Genomic DNA, 20,437 nt, shown 5'->3' with positions numbered 1-20,437 from the left:
TAGGGTTCTCTGTGTGTTTATTAGGTCAGATCTGTTAATTGTATCATTTGAGTTTCTTACTAGTTTTTGGTCTACCTGATGTATGGATTCTGAGAGGTAAAGTCTCCCCAGACAGTGGAATTGGTCTGTTCTCCTTCCTGCCTCACGCTGCTGCTGCCTCCACGCTGTGTGGAAGCCCTAGATTGGCTGCAAACAGGTTTGCAGCTAGATGTCCTGATGTGTTTTTCCTTTGTCATTACGTCGTTTACCTGCCGATGTTTTTTGCCTTAAAGTGTACTTTGGAACTACCTTCGGCCAGTTTTTCCACGGCTAGTATTTGTCTCTGAACGGCAGTCCTTTCCCTTGTGCTTTAGGTGTTTCTTATCAGTTTCTTAACCCCCCTATAGGGTTGGGTCATGCTTCATCCACGCCAACCCCTGTCCTTGGTCTGGCAGGGTGGCTGTGGGGTGCTTCCTGGGGTCCCAGGAAGACACAGTGAGACAGTGGGGTTTATCCTTCTCGTGTCCTCCAGGCCCAGGTACTTACCGTCGTCCCCACGTTCCGTCCTTCTGCGTCGTCCCCACACTGCCCCCAGTGTGCTCCTGTGTCCGGGGGACTGTGTGCTCTGCACCCCCCGCAGGACGCTGCTCTTAATCTGTGTGCTCCCCACAGCGCTGGGGGCGAGTGACCTGCAGGGCGGCCCTGGACCAGGCTCCCCCAGTGGGTCCGGTCAGGCGGAATCTCACGGATGTGGATCGGCTGCTTCTGCCTTCTGCACGCTTTCTCCTGGAGCTGCCAGCTGACCATCGGTTCAGTGTGCAGGAGGCCCCGTGGACCCCAGGGCTCAGCTCCTCACCAGTGGCCCCGTCGTGCCTGCTGACTGGTCCCTGGTGTCCCTGATTTTGATGCAACCAAATTTACTATTATTTTCACCTTGTGGTTTGTTTTTAATGTTTTGTTTAAAAAGTTCTTTCTTGGCCTAGGTCCAAAGGTATTTGCTTATATGTGTTGTGTTAACTTTATAGTTTTGTCTTCCACGTTGAGGCCTGAGTCTGCTGGGCGCCACCTTCGTGTGGGGCCAGGAGGATCTGTGTTCCGTCTCCTCCGCTGCCCGCCCGCCCAGCCACCCGCCCCCTTCTCCCCCGGCAGCACCGTCTACCTGCTCCCTCGGCACCACCCGAGCCTTGTGTGTGCTGGGAAGTGTCCCTGTCTCCTCTTTGTAGTTAAGACCATCTTAGCTAGTTGTGGGCATTTCTTCTACCATGTAAGTCCTAGAGTTCAGGTTCCTCAGAAAACCCAGGTGGCCGTTGCACGCTTAACAGACCGCACTTAGATACCAGAATACTGCGGTGGTGTGGAACTAAACCTGCAGTACTTCTGAGGTTTGCCAGTAGTTTGAGCTTAGAAAATGTATCTGCTCCAAAGCTGAGAACGGAGATCTCGCTTCTCGTTCTGGTTTTTGTGGCGTGGGAAGGAGATCATGAAGCCGCGTGACGCCGCTCGTGACTCAGATGCTCGTTGTCGTTAAGATGACTCTGCTGCAGTCTTGGCGTCTCGTAGAAGCACCTGTTTGCCTTATGATTTGAGGTTGGATTCATCGAGAAACATGATCAGATGTGAAAAAACTGCCACATTCAGTGTTCGGTGATAGTGGTGGAGTAGTGGTGTTTCTCACACAGAAGATTTCCGTCTAGGCCATGAGTTTTTTAAAAATTGCAATAAAACTTTCCCCTTTCAAGCCATTACACTGCTGTGTGGTAGGTCAAGTGGGGATGTTTCGCTTCTATTTCTGACAAAAATCCCTGGAACCGGTGATGGTCAAACCCAGGAGAAAAGAGGAGGTTCTCAGCCCGACCCTGAGAACTCGTGGTGGGCTCTGCGTGTTCTGCAGCGCTCCTGCCGGTGAGGGGCGCGCAGCTCACCCTTCAACACCTCCCTGTGGGCGGGCGGCTCCCAGCCACTCCTCTCCTCCTCTCCTGACACGCGTGTTTTTACCGTGATCAGTTGTAACACATCATAGCAAATTCCACTTCAGGTTGGACTGAATTAAGGGTTTTCCCAGCTTCTTTAGCAGTCATTTCAGCTGTAGCTGTTCACAGAGATGACTCACAGGGGCCAGTTCTTCAGTCACTGAACACTCGGCATTCACTCCTTGAGTGAAGTGACCGCTGCGGAGCAGTGCCAGGGGCGTGTGGCCATCAGGAGCCCAGGGACCCTCTGGTCCTTGGCCACTGGTGCTACTCTCACTGTCCTCAACTCCTCAAGACGCTGTTTGTGCCAAAAGGCTGATAGCCCGAAGCAGATTTATTTTCTCCGGACCCATAACTTTAGCTGCTGCAGTCAACACAATGCAACAAACATATCCTCCGTGAGCAACATTCCTTGCTTGGCTAACAAATGAGCCACTTGGAAGCTCCCTTGGTGTCAGGGCCCTTTTCACTTTCACTTTGTGCAGTAATTCTGCTGTGATGAAATTTCCACTTCTGGGCTCTGACCGCTGTGCAACGTTGGGGCGTTGCAGCGCTTCCAGCAGGCTGTGTGTGCATCTGCCCAGCAGCAGAGAGTGTGCACTAAAGGTGTAACAGTCCGGGCCCACGGTCTGTTCCTGGCGCGGCACTGTGGGTGGGTAGGGCAGTAAAAGCGTCACAGTGAAATGTCACGAGTCGGCAACATGTGTGGCCCTTAGGCCGCTGAGTTGCGGCTGCATCCCTGGGCCTGCGCCGTCTCTGCTGCAGCCACGCAAGTCGCTGTTACAGATGCGCGAACAGGACCGTGTCCCCACGGTGTGCTCCTGACGGACACTGGAATTGGACTCTCATGTCATTTTCACATTTCCCACCCACAAACGTTTTCAGACATTAACCATTCTTAGCTCACCTGCTGTACAAAAACAGGCAGCGGGCTGCATGTGGCCCCCAAGCTGTAGTTCACTGACCCCTGACCTGAAGGGGAGCACAGGCTTCCTGCCGTGGCGAGCCCTGGGGGCCTGTCCCGAGCCCCTCTGCACCCCCCTCCCTGCCACGTCTCAGCACAGTGGCCTCTTCCTGTTCCCGGGCTGTGTCCAGCTCGCCCCCCCTTGTGGGCCCGCTTTCCTGTCCGCGGCTCAGGTCCCCCAGCCCTACAGCAGCCTGAGATTCCGGTTTGTCCTGCAGTGGACAGCACCCGAGTGTGAGCTCCACGTGAGCAGAAGCGTGTCTGCCTTACCCGCTTCGTGCTCCCGCCCAGCCCAGCCCCGAGCTCCCCAGCCAGCCGGAGCTCCAGCTCTGAGCCGGGCCTGGGGCCGTCGTGGGGCTGTCCTTGTGGGAGGGCGGTGGGTCTCCGGTCCGTTCCATCCGGGCCCCGTTCCAGGCACCAGGGAGGAGGTGGGCAGGGCACAACAGATACTCAGACCAGGTGGAGGGGACAGCTTTGTGGGCAGGAGCCGGGGGTGAGGCGTTGAAAGGACAGCACCCACGTTTCTGGAACGTGAGAGAAGAGCGTGTGATTCTTGACGGATTGTGTTTCTAAATGGTTGTACTTTGTTCACGTCTCCTTTTCATCTCGCTGCGTTTCAGTTCCCCGCTGCCAGGAGTGGCCCCCGAGAAGGACTACGAGGTTTACCGGGAGTACAGCACAGATGGCCACCTCCTCCACTGCAGGTAGGGCCCCTGCCTCAGGCCTGGCCCTGCCTCCTGACCCGGCCCTGCCTCCTGACCCGTGGGTGGTTTTCCTGGCAGCTCGTGGGTGAGCTGGAGAACAGTCTGGCTCAGCAGGAAGCAAGCAGCCAGACGCGCACGGCACGCAGGGCCCTGCCCTGGCCAGTGGAACGTGAGGAGCGGCTGTCAGGGCCACGACGCCAGGGGACGTGGCCCCCGGGCTTGCGTGGCAGCTGCCAGTCACTGTGCGGCTTGGGGAGCCGTTGGGTCCGTGATACTGGCCCTGGCACCTGGCAGACCCCTTTTAGCTCCTTAGTGTGTGGTCTCCCTGGGAGCTCCAGACCACATCGGAGTACCTCCCAGGCCACGTCAGGAAGACCGGGGCCAGCGTAGGGAAGGGAGGAGGCTGGCTTCCCTCAGCCTTGGGTTGGCCTTGCAGGGCGTTGGAATTTCAGATGTGACCTTCGGGACCCTGAGCACAGCAGCCGTCGGTCTGGGCAGGGGCCCCCCCTTGGTCAGCGCGTGTGTCCAGGCTAGAGCAGGCACCTCCTCCTTCAGCCCGTGGGGGCTGGGCAGGGTGCTGGCCCCCCATGACCTGGGTGCCCCCAGCACAGACCAGCAGCAGCAGGGTGTGTTGGGAGGGGTTTGAAGGGGCCTTTTGCACTTTGCTCAGTTTAAAGATTGAGCTTTCAGGTGGTGACCAGGCTCACTGATATGGGGAGGGATCTGAGCCTGCCTGGGGCCAGCAGGGTGGCCCTGTCCACAGGTGTGTTTCGTCGCTTCCCACACTCTCATTGGTAAATGGATGTGGGGGGCTGAGAGGCAGGGCCTCCCCCCAGCTCCAGGTCAGGCCAGGTCCCCGGACGTGTTTCTTCCCACGCCGTGTGCTTGCCAGCTGCGCGTCACAGCCCTGGGCCCTGGGGGATGTGCGTGCCCCCTGGTCCTTGCTGGCCTGGTGCTGCCCTGGCCCTGCCGTCCCAGCGCCACCTGGGCTGGGTGTGAGAGGAGCACCCTCACCCAGATGGAGTGGGAGGGACAGGGAGACCTTTTGGGGCGGGGGGGGTGTGGCATGCCACCCCCCAGGCTGTGCGCCAGCGGCCGTGCACCCCCGGCGCAGGGTGCTCAGGGGCCCGTGGTTTGCGGGGTGGTCAGAGGCCCACATGGCTCCGGTTGTTTGACGTGGTCTCTGCTTGTTGTGTGTGAGTCGCGCCCACATCTCGGGGCAGAGGTTTCTCTCCAGACGTGTGTGTCCGTGCAGGTGCAGGTCCTGTTTCCCTGCGTAGAGCAGGGCTTCCCTGAGGCAGTGACTCCGGTCCTGGGCTGCCCTGGGCTGAGCGGAGTCCCCGCCCCCACCCCTGCTCCCGCACTTCCTGAGGCGGTGGGAGGCCGCCTTCCCCTCGCCTTCCCCACGTGCACTGGAAGCCCTCTGCGAACAACGGCGTTGGGGGGCGTCTCTCGCCTGGGTGCCTACCCCCTCCCGCCCCGCGCAGAGTCAACAGGGAATTAGAGGCTGAGAGAGAAGGACGAGAGAGAAGGATGGGCTTCCTGGTCTGGGGAGCCGTGAGGAGACCGAGGGGCCAGCGCCACATGAGACCTGATGAGGACACTGGGACGCCCGCAGCCAGGGAGTTACCTGCTGGAGTTCAGCCCTGGATCTCGGACTCCAGAGCTGGTTCTCCGGGTCTGCCGCCCTGGCACGCTGACTGCCACCCACCGCTCTGCTTGGCTGGCCGGGCGGCAGGCTGGAGTGGAGCCCTTCCGTGGTCTGCCTTCTCCCGGCGGGTGAGAAGACGCAAGGTTTGGTCCTGGCCGCGCTGGGGCAGGCTGCTCACTCTCGCCCTGGCCTCGCGCTGGCGCCGGAGCTCTCAGTGCTGCCCCACCCACGCCCGGTCGTGAGAACGCGCAGCCTTCGCCGCAAAGGCCCAGCCTCGATCAGAGGACAGAGGCAGAGGACCAGACTGCACGACTGGCTTCTTAAGACACTTGGGATTTCTACTTCCTGTGATGGTGGGTTCACCTGTACAATAAGAACAAAATAGACCGAATTTTCCTGCAGGCATTAGAGATCTCCAGAGGAGCCAGGATCTGTGGCCAAGGTCTGCCAGTCAGCGCAGCCCAGCACAGGTGACGCTGCCTCAGGAGCCACAGAAGGGACCTTGTCACTGTTCAGTGTTTCTCCTGGGACCCCCAAAGGGCTACGGAAGGCATCGGGTGAGCCATGAGTAGACCAGTCCTCAGGCACACACTGGACCCCCAGTCAGCTCTGTCCCAGGTGGGATTCAGGTGATCTGCCCTTACCCCAGCCGCCGGCCAGAAGCAGAAGTAAACCAGAGCCTCAAATTATGTCTGCAGTTTTTCACACACAGTCACCAGAATTTCAGTATAAAATTGCCAGAACTGATTAAAAAACAAAAATAGACAGTAGAAACTGACCCACTGGAGATCTATATTTTGGACTTATCAGACACTGACTTTAATAAATACCATCATCTGTGCAGGGATTAAGTGGCAGTTTTTTCAAATCAAACGATTTCATCAAGATCGAGCACATTCTAGGCCATAAAATACATGTTAACAAATTTAAAAGAAGAGAAATAATACAACATCTGTTCTTAGACCACAGTGGGATTAAACTAGAAATCAGTAAGAGAAAGATAGCTGGAAAATCCCCAAATCTGTTGCAGATTAAACAACACACTTCTGAATAACACATGGGTCAGAGAAGAAATCTCAAGAGAAAATTTTATATATTTTGAACTAAATAAAAACGAAAACACAACTTATCAAAATTTGTGGGATGTGATAAAAGCGGTACTTAGAGGGAAATTTATATCAGTGAGTGCACATATTAGAGAAGCAGAAAGATCTAAAATCAGTCGTCCAAGTTTCCATTCTCAGGAACTAGAAAAAGATGAGCAAGTTAAGTCCAAAGGAAGCAGAAAAGATAGATGTGAAATTTTGAACAGGAATCAATGAAATTAAAATAGGAAATTAATAGAAAAAAATCAGTGAAATGAAAACTTGGTTCTTTGAAATGATGAATAAGACCAATAAGCATCTTTCAGTCTACGGAAGAAAGGACACACGTTACTAGTGTCGGAAATGAAAGAGGAGATATCACCACAGATTGCTCGGACATGAAAAAGAAGATACAGGGACTTCCCTGGTGGCGCAGTAGGTAAGACTCCACGCTCCCAGTGCAGGGGCCTGGGTTCGATCCCTGGTCAGGGAACTAGATCCCGCATGCATGCTGCAACTAAGAGTTCTCATGCCACAACTAAGGAGCCAGTGAGCCGCAACTAAGGCCCGGTGTAACCAAATAAATTAATTAAATATTTTTAAAAATTAAAAAATAAAAGAGTAAAAAGAAGATACGGGGATTCCCTGGCAGTCCAGCAGTTGCGACTCCGCACTTTCACTGCTGAGTGCCCAGGTTTGATCCCTGGTCAGGGAACTAGGAACTTGCAAGCTGTGTGGCACGGCCAAAAAAAAAGAAAAGAAAAAAGAAAATACAGGAATGCTATGCACACCTCTTCTGCACAAACTTGATAACCTAGGTGAAATAAGCCAATTCCTTACAAGACACAGTCTGCCAAAACTCACATGAGAGTAGACAATCTGAATAGGTCTGTGTCTACTAAAGAGGCTGAATCGATAATTAAGTCTTCCAAAGTAGAAAGCGCCGGTTCTCCACAGCCTGCAGAGGACAGAAGCGGAGGGAGTACTGGCTGACTCATGCTTTGAGGCCGGCATTCCCTAGTGTCAAAATCAGAAGAATACATGACAAGGAAAGAAAGTTACAGACCAGGCTCTCTCATGAACATGGATGTGAAAATCCTCAACAAAATGTGAGCGAATGAAATCCACCAGTGTATAAAAGGAATGACACACCGTGACCAAGTGGGATTTATCCCAGGTGTGCAAGCTTGGTTCAGCATTTGAGAATCAGTATAACCCATTACATCAATAGGCCAAAGAGGGAAAACCCATGATCATATCAATAGATGCAGAAAAAGCATTTAGCAAAAATCCAACACCCATTCATGATTTAAAAAAAAAGAAACTCGAATATCTATTAAAAAATTTATAGCTAACATCAAACTTAGTAGTGAGACGCTCAAAGCGTTTGCACTAAGATTAGGAGCAAGGCAGGGGTTTCCTTTCTGACCTCTGCTTTTCAGCATTATATTGGAGGTCTTTGCTAAGGCAGTAACACAAGAAAAGGAAATAAAGGGTATACAGATTGGGAAGGAAAAATAAAACTGTCTTTGTCTGCAGATGACATGATCATCTATACAGAAAATCCTAAAGAATTGACAGTCTCCTAGAACTAAGTGATTATAGCAAAGTTGTAGGATCTAAGCTAAATATATAAAAGTCAATAGCTTTCCTGTATACTAACAATGAACAGGTGGAATTTGAAGTTAAAACCAATAGCATTTACAATAGTAAAAAAAAAACCCCCAAAATGAAATATTTAGGTATAAATCTGATAAAATATGTGCAAAATCTATGTGAGGAAAACTATAAAATTCTGATGAAAGATATCAAAGAACTGAATAAATGGAGGAAGATGTCAGTTCTCCCCAACTTAATCTATAGATTCAATGCAATCTCGGTCAGAATCCCAGCAGGTTATTCTGTGGATATTGACAAAGTGATAATAAAATTCCTATGGAGAGGCAAAAGGCCAGAACAGCCAACACGATATTCTAGGAGAACAAAGGTGGAGGAATAATACTACCTGAGTTCAGGACTTACTATAAAGCTACCTTTATCAAGACACTGTGGTATCAGTAAAAGAACAGACAGATTAATGGAATGGACTGCAGAGACAACCAGTAGACCCTGATAGATGCAGTCGACTGATCTCTGACAAAGGGGCAGAGGCAGTGCAATGGAGCAAAGACGGTCTCTTCAATAGATGGCGCTAGAACAACTGGACTTCCACACACAAAATGAATCTGGACACAGACCTCACACCCTTCACGGAAATTAACTCAAAATGGATCACAGACCTAAACATAAAACACAGAACTAAGTCCTAGAAAGTAACAGAGGAGAAGACCCAGATGACTTTGTGTTTGGCAGTGAGTTTTTAGGTACAGCCTCAAAGACACGATTCATGAAAGAAACAGTTGATAAGCTGGACTTGGTTAAGATTAAAAAGTTTCTGCTCTGCTAAAGGCAGTGTCAAGCAAATGAGCAGACAAGCCATGGACTGGGAGAAAACGTTTGCAAAAGACACAAGTGATAAAGGACTGTCGTCTGAAATATACAAAGAACTCTTAAAACCCAACAGTAAGAAAGGGGGGAGTGGGATGAATTGGGAGATTGGGATTGACATATATACACGAATATGTACAAAAGAGATAACTAATGAGAATCTGCTGTATAGCACAGGGGACTCCATTGTACAGTAGAAACTAACACAACCTTGTAAAACTACACCCCAATTAGAAAAAAAAAAAAAAACCGACAGTAAGAAAACAACTAGCGGGGGCTTCCCTGGTAGCACAATGGTTAAGAATCCGCCTGCCAACGCAGGGGACACGGGTTCAAGCCCTGGTCTGGGAAGATCCCACACGCCGAGGAGCAGCTAAGCCTGTGCACCACAACTGCTGAGCCTACGCTCTAGAGCCTGTGAGCCACAACTGTTGAGCCTACACGCTACAACTGCTGAAGCCCATGTGCCTAGAGCCCATGCTCTACAACAAGAGAAGCCACCGCAGTGAGAAGCCCACACACCACAACAAAGAGTAACCCCCACTCTCTGCAACTAGAGAAAGCCTGCGCACAGAAACGAAGACTTAATGCAGCCAATAAATTAATTAATTAAAAAAAAAACCTGATTTTAAAATGGGCCAAAGACCTATACAGACACATCAGTAAAGAACACATGCCGCTGGCACGCGAGCAGAGGAAAGGTGCTCCACAGCATCTGTCATCAGGGAAACGCAGCTGAAAAGAGCAGTGAGACGGCCCTGCACTCCCCTCAGAGTGGCCGCAATCCACACACAGGACACCAGATCCTGGCGAGGTGTGGAGCAGCAGGAGCTCTCATTCGTTGCCGGTGGGCACGCAGCGGGGTGCAGCCACTGTGGAAGACAGGCAGCTTCTCGGAACACGAGACACACGCTAGCGATTCGGCAGTTGTGCTCCTTGAATTTACCGAAAAGAGCTGAGATTTTATGTTTACGTCGAATCCTGCACACAGATGGTTACAGCAGCTTTATTCGTAGTGGCCAAAACCTGGAAGCAACCAGGATGTCCTTCAGTAGGTGAGTCGATAACTACATAGTGGTCCATCCGGAAAAAGAAATACTACTCAGCACTAAAAAGAAATGAGCTGTCAGCCATGAAAAGACCTGGGGGAACCTTAAATGCGTGTCACTAAGTGAAAGAAGCCAACCCAAGAAGACTGCACACTGCACGATTCCACCTCTGTGACATTCTGGAATCACACTGTGTGGCCTTTTCAAGGTTGGCTTCTTTGGAGGCCAAGATTTGCTCATTGATTTGACTTCAGATTTGGCTTCTGTGGAGACAGTAAAAAGATCAGTGGTTGCCAGGGGTGGAGGTGGGGAGGGGTGAACAGACAGAGCACAGGGGGGTTTCAGGGTAATGAAGATGCTGTGTGTGACACTGTGATGGTGGATACATGTCATTATACGTTTGTCCAAACCCATGGAATGTTCAAGAGCGAAGCAAGAGTGGACCGCCACGTAAACTAAGAGCTTTGGCTGATTATAACGTGTCAGTGTTGGCCCATCCGTTACAACAAATGTACCATCTATTGCAAGGTGCTGATCGTTGGGAATGCTGTGCATGAGTAGGAGCGGGGGTGCATGGGAAATCTGTGTACTTTCTGCTCAATTCTGCTGTGAACATAAAAGTGCTCTTAAAAAAAAGAACTGAATAGATATTCTAGAACTGAAAAACATATAGTAATAAAAACTAGGAACTCAACAGATGGGTGTAAGATCATTTTAAACAGTCGAATAGAAAACTAGAAGGTAGGTGAGGAGGCAGCATCTGTGCGGAGAGGTCTCGGGATGAAACATATGGAATACGGTGAAGAGGACTGCAGCCGATTCCCAGAGAAGAAGAGAGAGGGGACAGGATACAAGTCATGTTAGAAAAGACACGGTCAAGAGTTTCCAAGGATCGTTGACGACGTCAGGCCACAGATTGAAGACGTGCTGTGGATCCCAAACACCGAAGCACGAGTTCCAAATACTAAACGTGAAAGGAAAATCCTTAAGCAGCCAGGAGCCTCTTGAGGTGGGGAGCAGGTGGCGTAGGTGAGCCCCACTCATCTCTCCGGGACTCATAGTCCGGCTTGTTGTGGCAGGTTCGGCTGTGGGACACGCTGCTGATCTTTAGTGGGCGGACGCGGTCTGTGGTCAAGTCCGCATATCCCCAGGGGCAGTGTCACCATGTTGTCACCAGGCAGGGGAGGCTCAGAAGAGGCGGAACGTCCTGGGTGGGCCCCCTGCTGTGTGGAAGGACCCGGATTTGGATCCCACGGCTCCCTGGGTCTCCCTTAACCTGATGCAGGCTTTTCCAGAAACTGGGGGACAGTTTTATTGTCTCTGTCCAGGTGCAGACTGCTGACTGTGTGCATGGGCAGTCAGAGGAGGGCAGGCAGCCTTTTTGGAGCTCACAGCAGCCTCTGTGATTGAGACCCAGAGGTGCTGGTGCACAGTGGATGTGGTGGCCGCCCCCGGCAGGAACACCGGCAGGTGCCGAGCCCGGAAGTAAGGCCTGCAGGTGGTTCTCATCAGCTCCAGAGCCGGAGAGGCCTTTGGGAGCCCCTCCCGGCTCTCCCGTACAGGGGCAGGACACAGACGCTCACAGAGGCCCTGGCAGGGAGCGTTGCCACGGGCAGCAGCAGGGGTCTGTGGGAAGCTCCGGTGGCAGGAGAGCCCCCGAAGGGGAAGGCTGCAGGGCTGACCAGGGAAATGTGTGAGGAGAGCTCCCAGGACAGGAGGGCCGCTACTCTCGGCTGCACTGACCAGGGACCAGGGCCTCAGCTGTGAAAAGTGCACAGCTCGTTACAGGACACCCCAGCAAGTACCAGACCCCCACGACCTTCAGTCCCTGGGGGGCGGGTGTGAAGAGGACGGTGAGAAATGACCAGGCCTTGTGGGCCCTGACCTCAGACACCCATGAGATTAGCAGGTGGCGAAGGGGTCAGGTTTCCACCTCCCCCAGGTAACCTGATCCCCCCCCCCCCCCACCTCCCTGGGTAACCTGTTCCCTCCCGGGACCTCCTCAGGTAACCTGTGCCGCACCGCCCCCTCCCCCCCAGGACCTCCTCACTCCGCTGGAACTCGGGCACCAAGGAGCGCTTGCTCATCAAAGTTGCCGACAGGGAGCCCAGCTTCCTCTCCCCCCAGGGCAACGGCTACCCCCTGGACAGCCAGCCTGGGGGACGCGCCCGCAGGCCCTCCGGGGGACAGCACTCGCCCAGCCCGCAGATGTTCACCCCCGACGCGGACGGCCCTGCCTTCTTCCCAGAACGGAGGCCGTCGCCCTTCCCGAAGAGGGCTGAGCTAGGGAGCTGCTCCCCGCTGCCGGCCCAGCCCCGCAAGCCCACCAGCGACTCCCAGCCCTCCTCCCCGCGCTACGCCTACGAGCCCCCCCTCTACGAGGAGCCCCCCGTGGAGTACCAGGCCCCCCTCTACGACGAGCCCCCCGTGGACGTGCAGTTCGAGGCCGGCGGGGGCTATGAGGCCGGCGCGCCCCGGCGGTCTCCCAGCCGCAAGCCGGCCCAGCAGGCCTCTGCGTCGCCCTACCAGCAGCTGGTGCTCACCAGGCAGAAGTGCCCGGAGCGCTACCTGAGCCTGGAGTACAGCCCAGCCGGCAAGGAGTACGTGCGGCAGCTGGTGTACGTGGAGCAGGCGGGCTCCAGCCCCAAGCTGCGTGCGGGCCCGCGGCACAAGTACACGCCGCACGCGGGCGGCGGCTCCCTCTCCCTGCAGCCCAGCCCCTGCCTGCTGCGTGACCCGCGCCTGGGGGTCACGTCTGGGGACTACAGCAGCATGGAGGGGCCGGAGCTGCGGCCCACTCAGCCACCGACGCCACTGTCCCAGGCCCAGGACGATGCCATGTCCTGGTCCAGCCAGCAGGACACCATGTCCTCCACGGGCTACTCGCCTGGCACGCGCAAGAGGAAGAGCAGGAACCCCTCTGTGTGCCACGTCCCCAGCACCCCCCCCACGGAGGGCCCTGGGGACCGTGACTTGCTCGGCCAGCAGCCCCTGACCGAGGAGCGGCCCCAGTGTGGGCCCGGCCTGGCGCCCACGAAGCACACGGAGGGCGAGGCAGGCGACGGGGACGGGACCCGGGGCCTGGCCGAGCCCTTCCTCGCACAGGCCCGGCTGGCCTGGGAGGCGCAGCAGGCCCACCTGCACATGAAGCAGAGGGGCAGCTGGGACTCCCAGCAGGACGGCTCAGGCTACGAGAGCGACGGGGCCGTGCCGCTGCCCATGCCCGGGCCCGTGGTGCGTGCCTTCAGCGAGGACGAGGCGTTGGCCCAGCAGGAGAGCAGACACTGGCAGAGGGGCGCCTTGGACAGGCTTGCCTTCCCCCAGGTCCTGCTCGAGAAGAGCGTCTCTGTGCAGACCAGCCTGGCCTCCCCCGAGCCATACCTCCACCCCTCCCAGGTAGGGGCGTGGCCACACGCCGTCCGGGGCAGGGGTGGGGCAGGCGGTGGGCCCAAGACAGGGTGCGGCCTCACGGTTCCTGGCAGACGTGAGCACAGATGGTAGATGCCTCCGAGGCCTCTGCCAGCAGGGGGGGTCTCTCACCGCGGCTCCTGGCGAGGCCTGGCATGGCTGCCAGGTCAGCAGGGCCCAGAGGCCATGTCCTGATCGCAGGCCACAGAGGCAGCCGCCCGCCCACAGAGCCCTGAGCCTCTGTTCTCCCATCTGTGAACAGGCTCTCAGGGGAGGAGCTGTGCAGGTAGAGTGCCAGCTGCTCCTTGGGTGGCTCAGAGCCCTTCCAGAGCATGGCTCCCACACACGGGGAGGTCAGACGTGGGCCTGGGGCCAGGACACACACACAGCAGGCCCCGGGTGGCTCCCAGAACCCTAGGCCGTCGCTGCAGCCAGAGCAGAAGCCCAGCCTGCTGTGTCCTCCCTGCTCATGCTGGGCGTGGACGTCCATCAGGCCCTCAGGACCCACGTGCGTCTTCTGTCCAGGTCCCATGCGAGGAGCGTGGTGCCCAGGGCTTGCTGTGGCCTCGTGTCCTGGTCTCCCCTCCTGGTCTCCGACCTTTCACACCAGTCTGCTGCCTGAAGCCAGGACTGAGGGTCTGCCCTGGTATCTGCTCAGCGCTGGCAGTGGCCGGAGCGCCTCCTCGGGTCAGGCTCCTCGTGTCCACCACCGGTCCTAGTGGGAAAGACATGCCCAGGAACCAGGGCATCTCAGGCGGCCAGTGTCCCCCGGGGCACCTTAGTGTCCCCTGCAGACGGGAGAGCTGAGAGCAGCGTCTCTATCTATGGCTCGTAACACAGGAGGACGTGAGGACAGGATGGAAGAAGGGGGGACAGGTGGTAAGTGGAGTGTGAGCAGCTGGTCCTGGGGCACCCGGCTCCCAGCACATGACCTGGACAGAAGGACCTGTGGGCTCTGAGGGCCTGACCAAGGTCCACGCCTGGTGCTGCCCAGGGAGGTGCCCTCCCTGCTTTCAAGAACAAGGGTTGGGGGCCAGCACGTGTTTGGGGGCAAGAGCCCACCTCCCAGACAGAGAGGACGGGAGCCCTCGAAGAGTATTGGATGAGGGGCTGTCATCTGAGTGCAGGTACCTACCTGAGGCTGCTGAGGAGTGGAGAGGGGGCTTGGGACAACCCTCCCCCTCCCCAGCATCACGGGAGGGAGGGCCACAGCCCACGGCCCTCTCAGGCCCGGCCTCTGCGGGCATCACTCTGCCCGGTGCCCACAACCCCGTGTGGCATCTTTGCTGGAGAAAGGGCGCCGCCGTTGTGGCCCAGAGGTGTCTGCACGTCTCAGTCAAACGCTGCATCTGGGGTTTTCTGCATCTTCTTGGGGCTGCCCTTCCCATCTGAACCAGCAGAAGCCAGGTAGCCACAGCAAGGCCAGGAGGAGGCAGCGCCCTCCCCCGCCCACACACGGCCCGGCTCCCTGCCTGGGGAGAGCCCTGCGAGCACAGGGGTGCGGCATGCCCCGGCCCTCTCCCAGCGGGGGCCGCAGCGCTCCAAGAGGCTGACGGGATACACACGCGGCTCCCTTCTGCCCCAGGCCCGTGCTGGCCACCCCCCACCCTTGGTCTCCGGGCCGGGGTGGGCACCTCCTGGAGGCCGAGCCCCCAGGGTGAAGGTTGGAGGAAGGGCTTCTCTGGGCCCCTGTCCTGGCCTCGGAGGGGCGCAGGCCCATAGACCAGGGTGAGGTGCAGAGCGGGAAGCCCGGGCCTGGCCCCCCCACCCCTCCCAGGCCGCTCTCCGCCAGCAGCCTCAGGGCTGCGTGGGGGGGGGGTGGGGGCACACCTCTCGCCTGGCTGGGTCGCGGGACCCCACCCCCTCACAGCTCCTCTGCCCCCCCCAGTCTGAGGACCTCGGCACCTGCGCCCAGTTCGAGAGCAGCCGGCAGACCCGGAGTGTCATGCCCAGCGCCAGCTGTGTGTTCCCCACCTTCACGCTCCGCAAGCCGTCCTCGGAGACCGACATCGAGAACTGGGCCTCCAAGCACTTCAACAAGCACACGCAGGGCCTCTTCCGGCGCAAGGTCTCCATTGCCAACATGCTGGCCTGGAGCAGCGAGTCCATCAAGAAGCCCATGATCGTGACCAGCGACCGCCACGTGAAGAAGGAAGCCTGCGAGGTCTTCAAGCTGATCCAGATGTACATGGGTGACCGGCGCGCCAAGGCGGACCCGCTGCACGTGGCCCTGGAGATCGCCACCAAGGGCTGGAGTGTGCAGGGCCTGCGGGATGAGCTCTACATCCAGCTGTGCCGGCAGACCACCGAGAACTTCCGCCTCGAGAGCCTGGCCCGCGGCTGGGAGCTTATGGCCATCTGCCTGGCCTTCTTCCCACCCACGCCCAAGTTCCATTCCTACCTGGAGGGTTACATCTACCGGCACATGGACCCTGTCAACGACACCAAAGGTAAGACGCGGGCAGGACCCCTGGGCTCTGCCAGCAGCTCAGGTACGGGCTGCGGCAAGAGCTTCTGCCTGTGCTGGGTGCACCTGGCAGCATCTCCTCGAGGCCCACGTCCTTGGCCTCCACTGGGGCGTGGGGTCCTCAGGGAGCCCCTTCTCCGCGCTCAGGCCCTGAGAAGAGCTACAGGCAGTTGTGGCACAGGGTCCCTGGCCGTGCGCTGACAGGTGGGGGTCTGCATGAGGACCCACTGCACCCGGGTCTCCGCCAGCCAGCACCCACTCGGCTCTGAGGCTACCATCCCGGTCGCCCTGCCTGATGAGAGCAGGGAGGCCAGTCGACCTGTGTGCACGGACTGCATTTGCCCTGGCCAGGCTCACGCTGTCCCTGTAGCTGTCTCAGGAGAGCTTCTGAGAGCCCCGAGGAGCATGGGCACGTTGGCCCAGCACCGGGTCTGAGGGGACCGGCAGGCCGTGAGGCGCTGTGAGCTGAGCTGGCCCTGAGCTGCCTGAGGAGGGTCAGAGGTTGGGACCGTCACGGACAGCGACCCGCCGACAGCTGCCCAGGGCTGCCTGTGGGGCCGCATCTGCCTGGGGTTCCTGAGGGCCACGCGTCAGGTCTGTGTGGGCCTTGGCCTGGCTGCCTGGGGGAGGACTCTGGGCCACGGTCCTGCCAGCCAGGCAACACCGGCCAGTGCGGCAGGCTGTCTGCCACCGCGTGTGCACGGGGGTCATGTGTGCCGCAGACTGCTCGGGGGGAGTGGCCATCCAGGCTGGTCTGGCCGGGGCCTTGCTCCACCCCAGGCGTGGGGGCTGAGGCACGTGCACACACCGAGGGCTGCGGGGCAGTGGGGGTCCCGGGGAGGTGTGTGAAGCACAGGCGCCATCCAGCACGCCAGCCATTTAGGGGCGGATCTCGGAAGCCGTGGGATTTTCACTCAGGCATGCAGTTTTTGAAACAGGACCACCAGACACTGAAGACGGGTCCCACAGGTGGCTCCCCGGTTGAGGTGGGCGGCCCGGATCTGTCTGTCTTCTTAGACCTTCCCAGGAGTAGGTGGGCCCCCTGTGGATTCACCGTTCACCTTAGCCTCTTCCAGAAAGGTCTTGGAATGTCCCTGCCGTGAGCTGGAGGTGTGGAAGTGTGTGTCCACTGCTCAGCACACAGCCCTCGGGGCCCAGGAGTGCTTGCTGAGTGAAAGGTGAGTGAGCAGTGGACAGAGGCCAGAGGCTCCAGGCTGTCCCCTTCGCTGGCCAGGGTTTCCATGGAGAGCTGGACGCTGTTCAGCAGGACATGGCCGTTGGCACAGAAGTTAGTGCACCTCCGTCCTAGTGTCTGTGCTGTGAGAGCCAGACTAAGAGAATCGAGGTTCAGCCTGGCAGCCATGGTTTTGGGGCCCCGGTGGTCCCTGCACACAGACCACACTGGGTCTGTGCGCTCCTGCCAGCAGGGTTGTACATCTGGGCTGTGGGATCGGGTCTCACATCTGTGGCACAGGGTTGCCCTCCAGCCAAAGCCCTGTCTTCCAGCCGAGACCCACTCCTGGATGAGCATCTGCTGCCAGGCCCTGCTCATCTCTGAATCCAGAGGAGAGGCCTTGAGCTCCCTCCCGCTGGTCCTCGTCAGAAATGTGGGCGATGGCAGCTAGTCGGGAAGACAGGCCCCATCAGCCCAGGAGGACCTAGCCTGTGCTTAGAAAAAGAAAAAGCTCTCTGTCCTGGGAGCACCGGTGAGGGCAGAGCTGAGCTGGCTCCCATGTGTGGGGCTGCACCCTGAACCATGCTGCCTGCTTGGTCTCAGAAGCTTTTGACTTATCTGCCAGCATGTGTGTGACGTCTGCTGTGTGGTCACCATCCCAAGGGTCGTAGGTACCACACAGTGAACCCCAGTTCATGTGACCCCCCCACCCCCCAGCCTGGCCTCATCTCACACAGTCACACCTTTGTGCCAGCCACCACCAGGTGACTCCACAGCTTGTCTGCCCCAGACCTTCCTAAGCATGCTAGCAGTACAGGCATCGCAGGGGTGCTTGGCAGTGAACACAGCTGACTGCAGCTCTCCCATCTGCTCCACAAGGAGCACACTGGAAGGCTGCAGACCCTGAGGGATACTCACTGCATGTGCCTTCATGCCTTCAGCAAGACACTACCTTCCAGGTAAAGGTGGCAGGCTGAATAGGTGCATTTACTTGCATTCCACCTTGAACTCGTGATAAAAGAACAGTGAAAAAATTTTCTAAAGGTAAAAAAAGAAACCTCACAAGGAAATATAAGATGCTGCAGCCACTGTGGGAAGCAGAATGGCAGTTCCTCAGAAGATTAAGAAGAGAGTTATAGGATTCAGCAATTCCACTTGTGGGTATATACCCAAAATAATTGAAAGCAGAGACATGAACAGATATTTGTACACCCATGTTCATAGCAGCATATTCATAACAGCCAGGAGGTAGAAAGCAGCCCAGGTGTCCATTGACATTGGGTGAGTAGATAAATAAAATGTCATCTGTACACACAGTGGAATGTTACTCAGCCTAAATAGGGAAGGAAATTCTGGCACAGGGTACAACATAGATGAACCTTGAAAACATTATGCTGGGTGAAATAAGCCAGACCCAAAAAGACAAGTACCGTATGAATCTACCCGTGAGGCCCCTAGAGGGGTCAGATTCATAGAGACGGAACGGTGGGTGCCATGGGTTACGGAGAGGGAGAAGTGGAGAGTTGTTGGATTCATACAGTTTCCATCTGGGGAGATGAAGAGGAAGTACCGGAGATGGATGGTGCTGGCAACTACACAGTGATATGAATGTAATTCATACCCTGAACTGTATAATTAAAAATAGTTAAAATGGCAACCTTTATGTTATGTATATTTTATTACAATAAAAATAGTAAAACCCACCAGGAGAAAGAGAATGGAAGAGGAAGAACAACTATGTTTTGGGAGCTGAAAAGCACATGGACAAGTGGCTGGAAACTGACGTGGCAGACCAAGAAATGTGGATCCCAAGCAGGTGGTGGGAAGGCGGAGAAGTTGAAGCAGGTAGCAAACCCTAAGAAGTTCAGCAGTGGGTGGAGCCAGCTTCCTCCAACAGCGGTATGGACGTGGGAGCGAGCATGGAGCTGAAAACAAGAACGAGTTGAAGGTCTGTTTAAGAAACAGAGCCGCTTCAGTGGAGTAGGCGAAGTTAAAGACTCTGGACCCAGAGCATCTGGACTCAAGATTTCAGCCGCTTTTTCAAAATAGACCATATTCTGAGCCATAAAACAAGTCTCAATAAAGGTTAAAGAACATAAGTCATACAGAGTACGTTCTCTAACCACAGTGAAGTCACACTGGCAGTCAGCAACACAGAGATACCTGGAAAATCCCCAGATATTTGTGTCGACTTAAAAAAATGCACAGCATGAGAGTTGTGAGGGGCAAAATGAGGACTGCAGCCCGGAGACAGCATCCCAGACAGCTCTGAAACACTGCTCCAAAGAGGCCGGGGGAAGATTAGTGTATACGTATTCTTGGTAAAGGAGGAGCACATGCAGTCAGACACATGTTTCTGTAGGGGGTTTCTGCTCGTCACGAGGAGCAGACGTCACCACGTAGGGATCGCGTGCTTTTCTAGATATGAGGGGATGCAAGGGTTGGGCTCATAAAAGCAGCTCCTGAAAACATCTAACTACCTGAAGACCTGTTCCATCTGGCCCAGTTTTCCAAAGTACAGAGTGCCTCATTCCCGGTCTCCACCCTGAATTCCCTTCAGGGGATGTAGAAGGTCAGCAGCTGCAGCCGCATGTGTGGTTTAATCATTGTAGGAGAGGTAGATGACAAGTGCCCATGGCAAGTGCCAATTTATAGTTGACATTTGGAAACTAAAGTACATACTTCTGAACAATCCATGGGTCAAATAAAAATGAAAAGGGAAGGTAGAAAGTATTTTGAACTGAAAGAAAATAAGGACAAAACGTATTAAAATTTGTGTGATGCAGCTAAAGCATTTCTTAGAGGAAAATTTACAGCATCTAAATGTCTGTTTTAGGAGATATCTCAAATCAATTATCTCAGCTCCAAAAAAAAAATTATCTCAGCTCATACTTTAAGGAACTTACAAAAAAAAAAAAAAAAAAAAAAAAGTGAGAGGAAATTATACCAAAAGAAAAAGAAAGGAAATAATGATCAGAGTAGAAATCAATGAAAGAGAAAACAGAAAAAACAATGCGGAAAATTAAGAAACAAAAAGCTGATTACTTGAGAAGATCAACAAAATTAATAAACCTCCAGCCAGACTAATCAGGACAAAAAGAAGATATAAAATACCAATATCAAGAATGAGAGATAATATCACTACAGATTCAATAGATATTAAAAGGATAACAACAACTTTATGCCAGTAAATTTGACAATTTAGAAGAAATGGACAAATTCCTTGAAAGACACAAACTACCAAAGATCACTAAATAAGAAATAGATAACCAGAAAAATCATATATCTATTAAAGAAAGTGAATTGGTACTTTAAAACTTTCTGACAAAGAAAATTCCAGGCCCAGATGGCTTCACTAGTGAATTCTATCAAATGTTTCATTGTTTGTGTAGCGATTCTTTTCTAACTCAGAAAATTGAAGTGGAGGGAATATTTCCCAATTCTCTCTGTATCAAAATTAGAAAAGGACATTACCAGAAATTTGGGGAAAAAAGCACAG

General features: G+C 55.1%; 1 protein-coding gene across 7 annotated transcripts in view; it reads left to right on the top strand.

Moving 5' to 3' along the window:
* Nucleotides 1–20,437, top strand: part of ARHGAP39 (Rho GTPase activating protein 39) — a 49,226-nt gene that overhangs the window by 20,841 nt on the left and 7,948 nt on the right. For all 7 annotated transcript variants that reach the window (XR_009053974.1, XR_009053975.1, XR_009053976.1 and 4 more), the window contains exons 4-6: nucleotides 3,534–3,617; nucleotides 11,929–13,285; nucleotides 15,186–15,747. Coding sequence is in view for 4 of the 7 variants with exons in the window: in XM_057736738.1 (XP_057592721.1) it covers nucleotides 3,534–3,617; nucleotides 11,929–13,285; nucleotides 15,186–15,747 (2,003 nt within the window). In the remaining 3 variants the exon portion in view is untranslated. The remainder of the gene's footprint in view (nucleotides 1–3,533; nucleotides 3,618–11,928; nucleotides 13,286–15,185; nucleotides 15,748–20,437) is intronic.

Source organism: Hippopotamus amphibius, chromosome 5 (genome assembly GCF_030028045.1).
Source record: "Hippopotamus amphibius kiboko isolate mHipAmp2 chromosome 5, mHipAmp2.hap2, whole genome shotgun sequence".
In the NCBI taxonomy this organism is placed as follows: domain Eukaryota; kingdom Metazoa; phylum Chordata; class Mammalia; order Artiodactyla; family Hippopotamidae; genus Hippopotamus; species Hippopotamus amphibius.
This window is presented reverse-complemented; position numbering and strand designations above follow the sequence as displayed.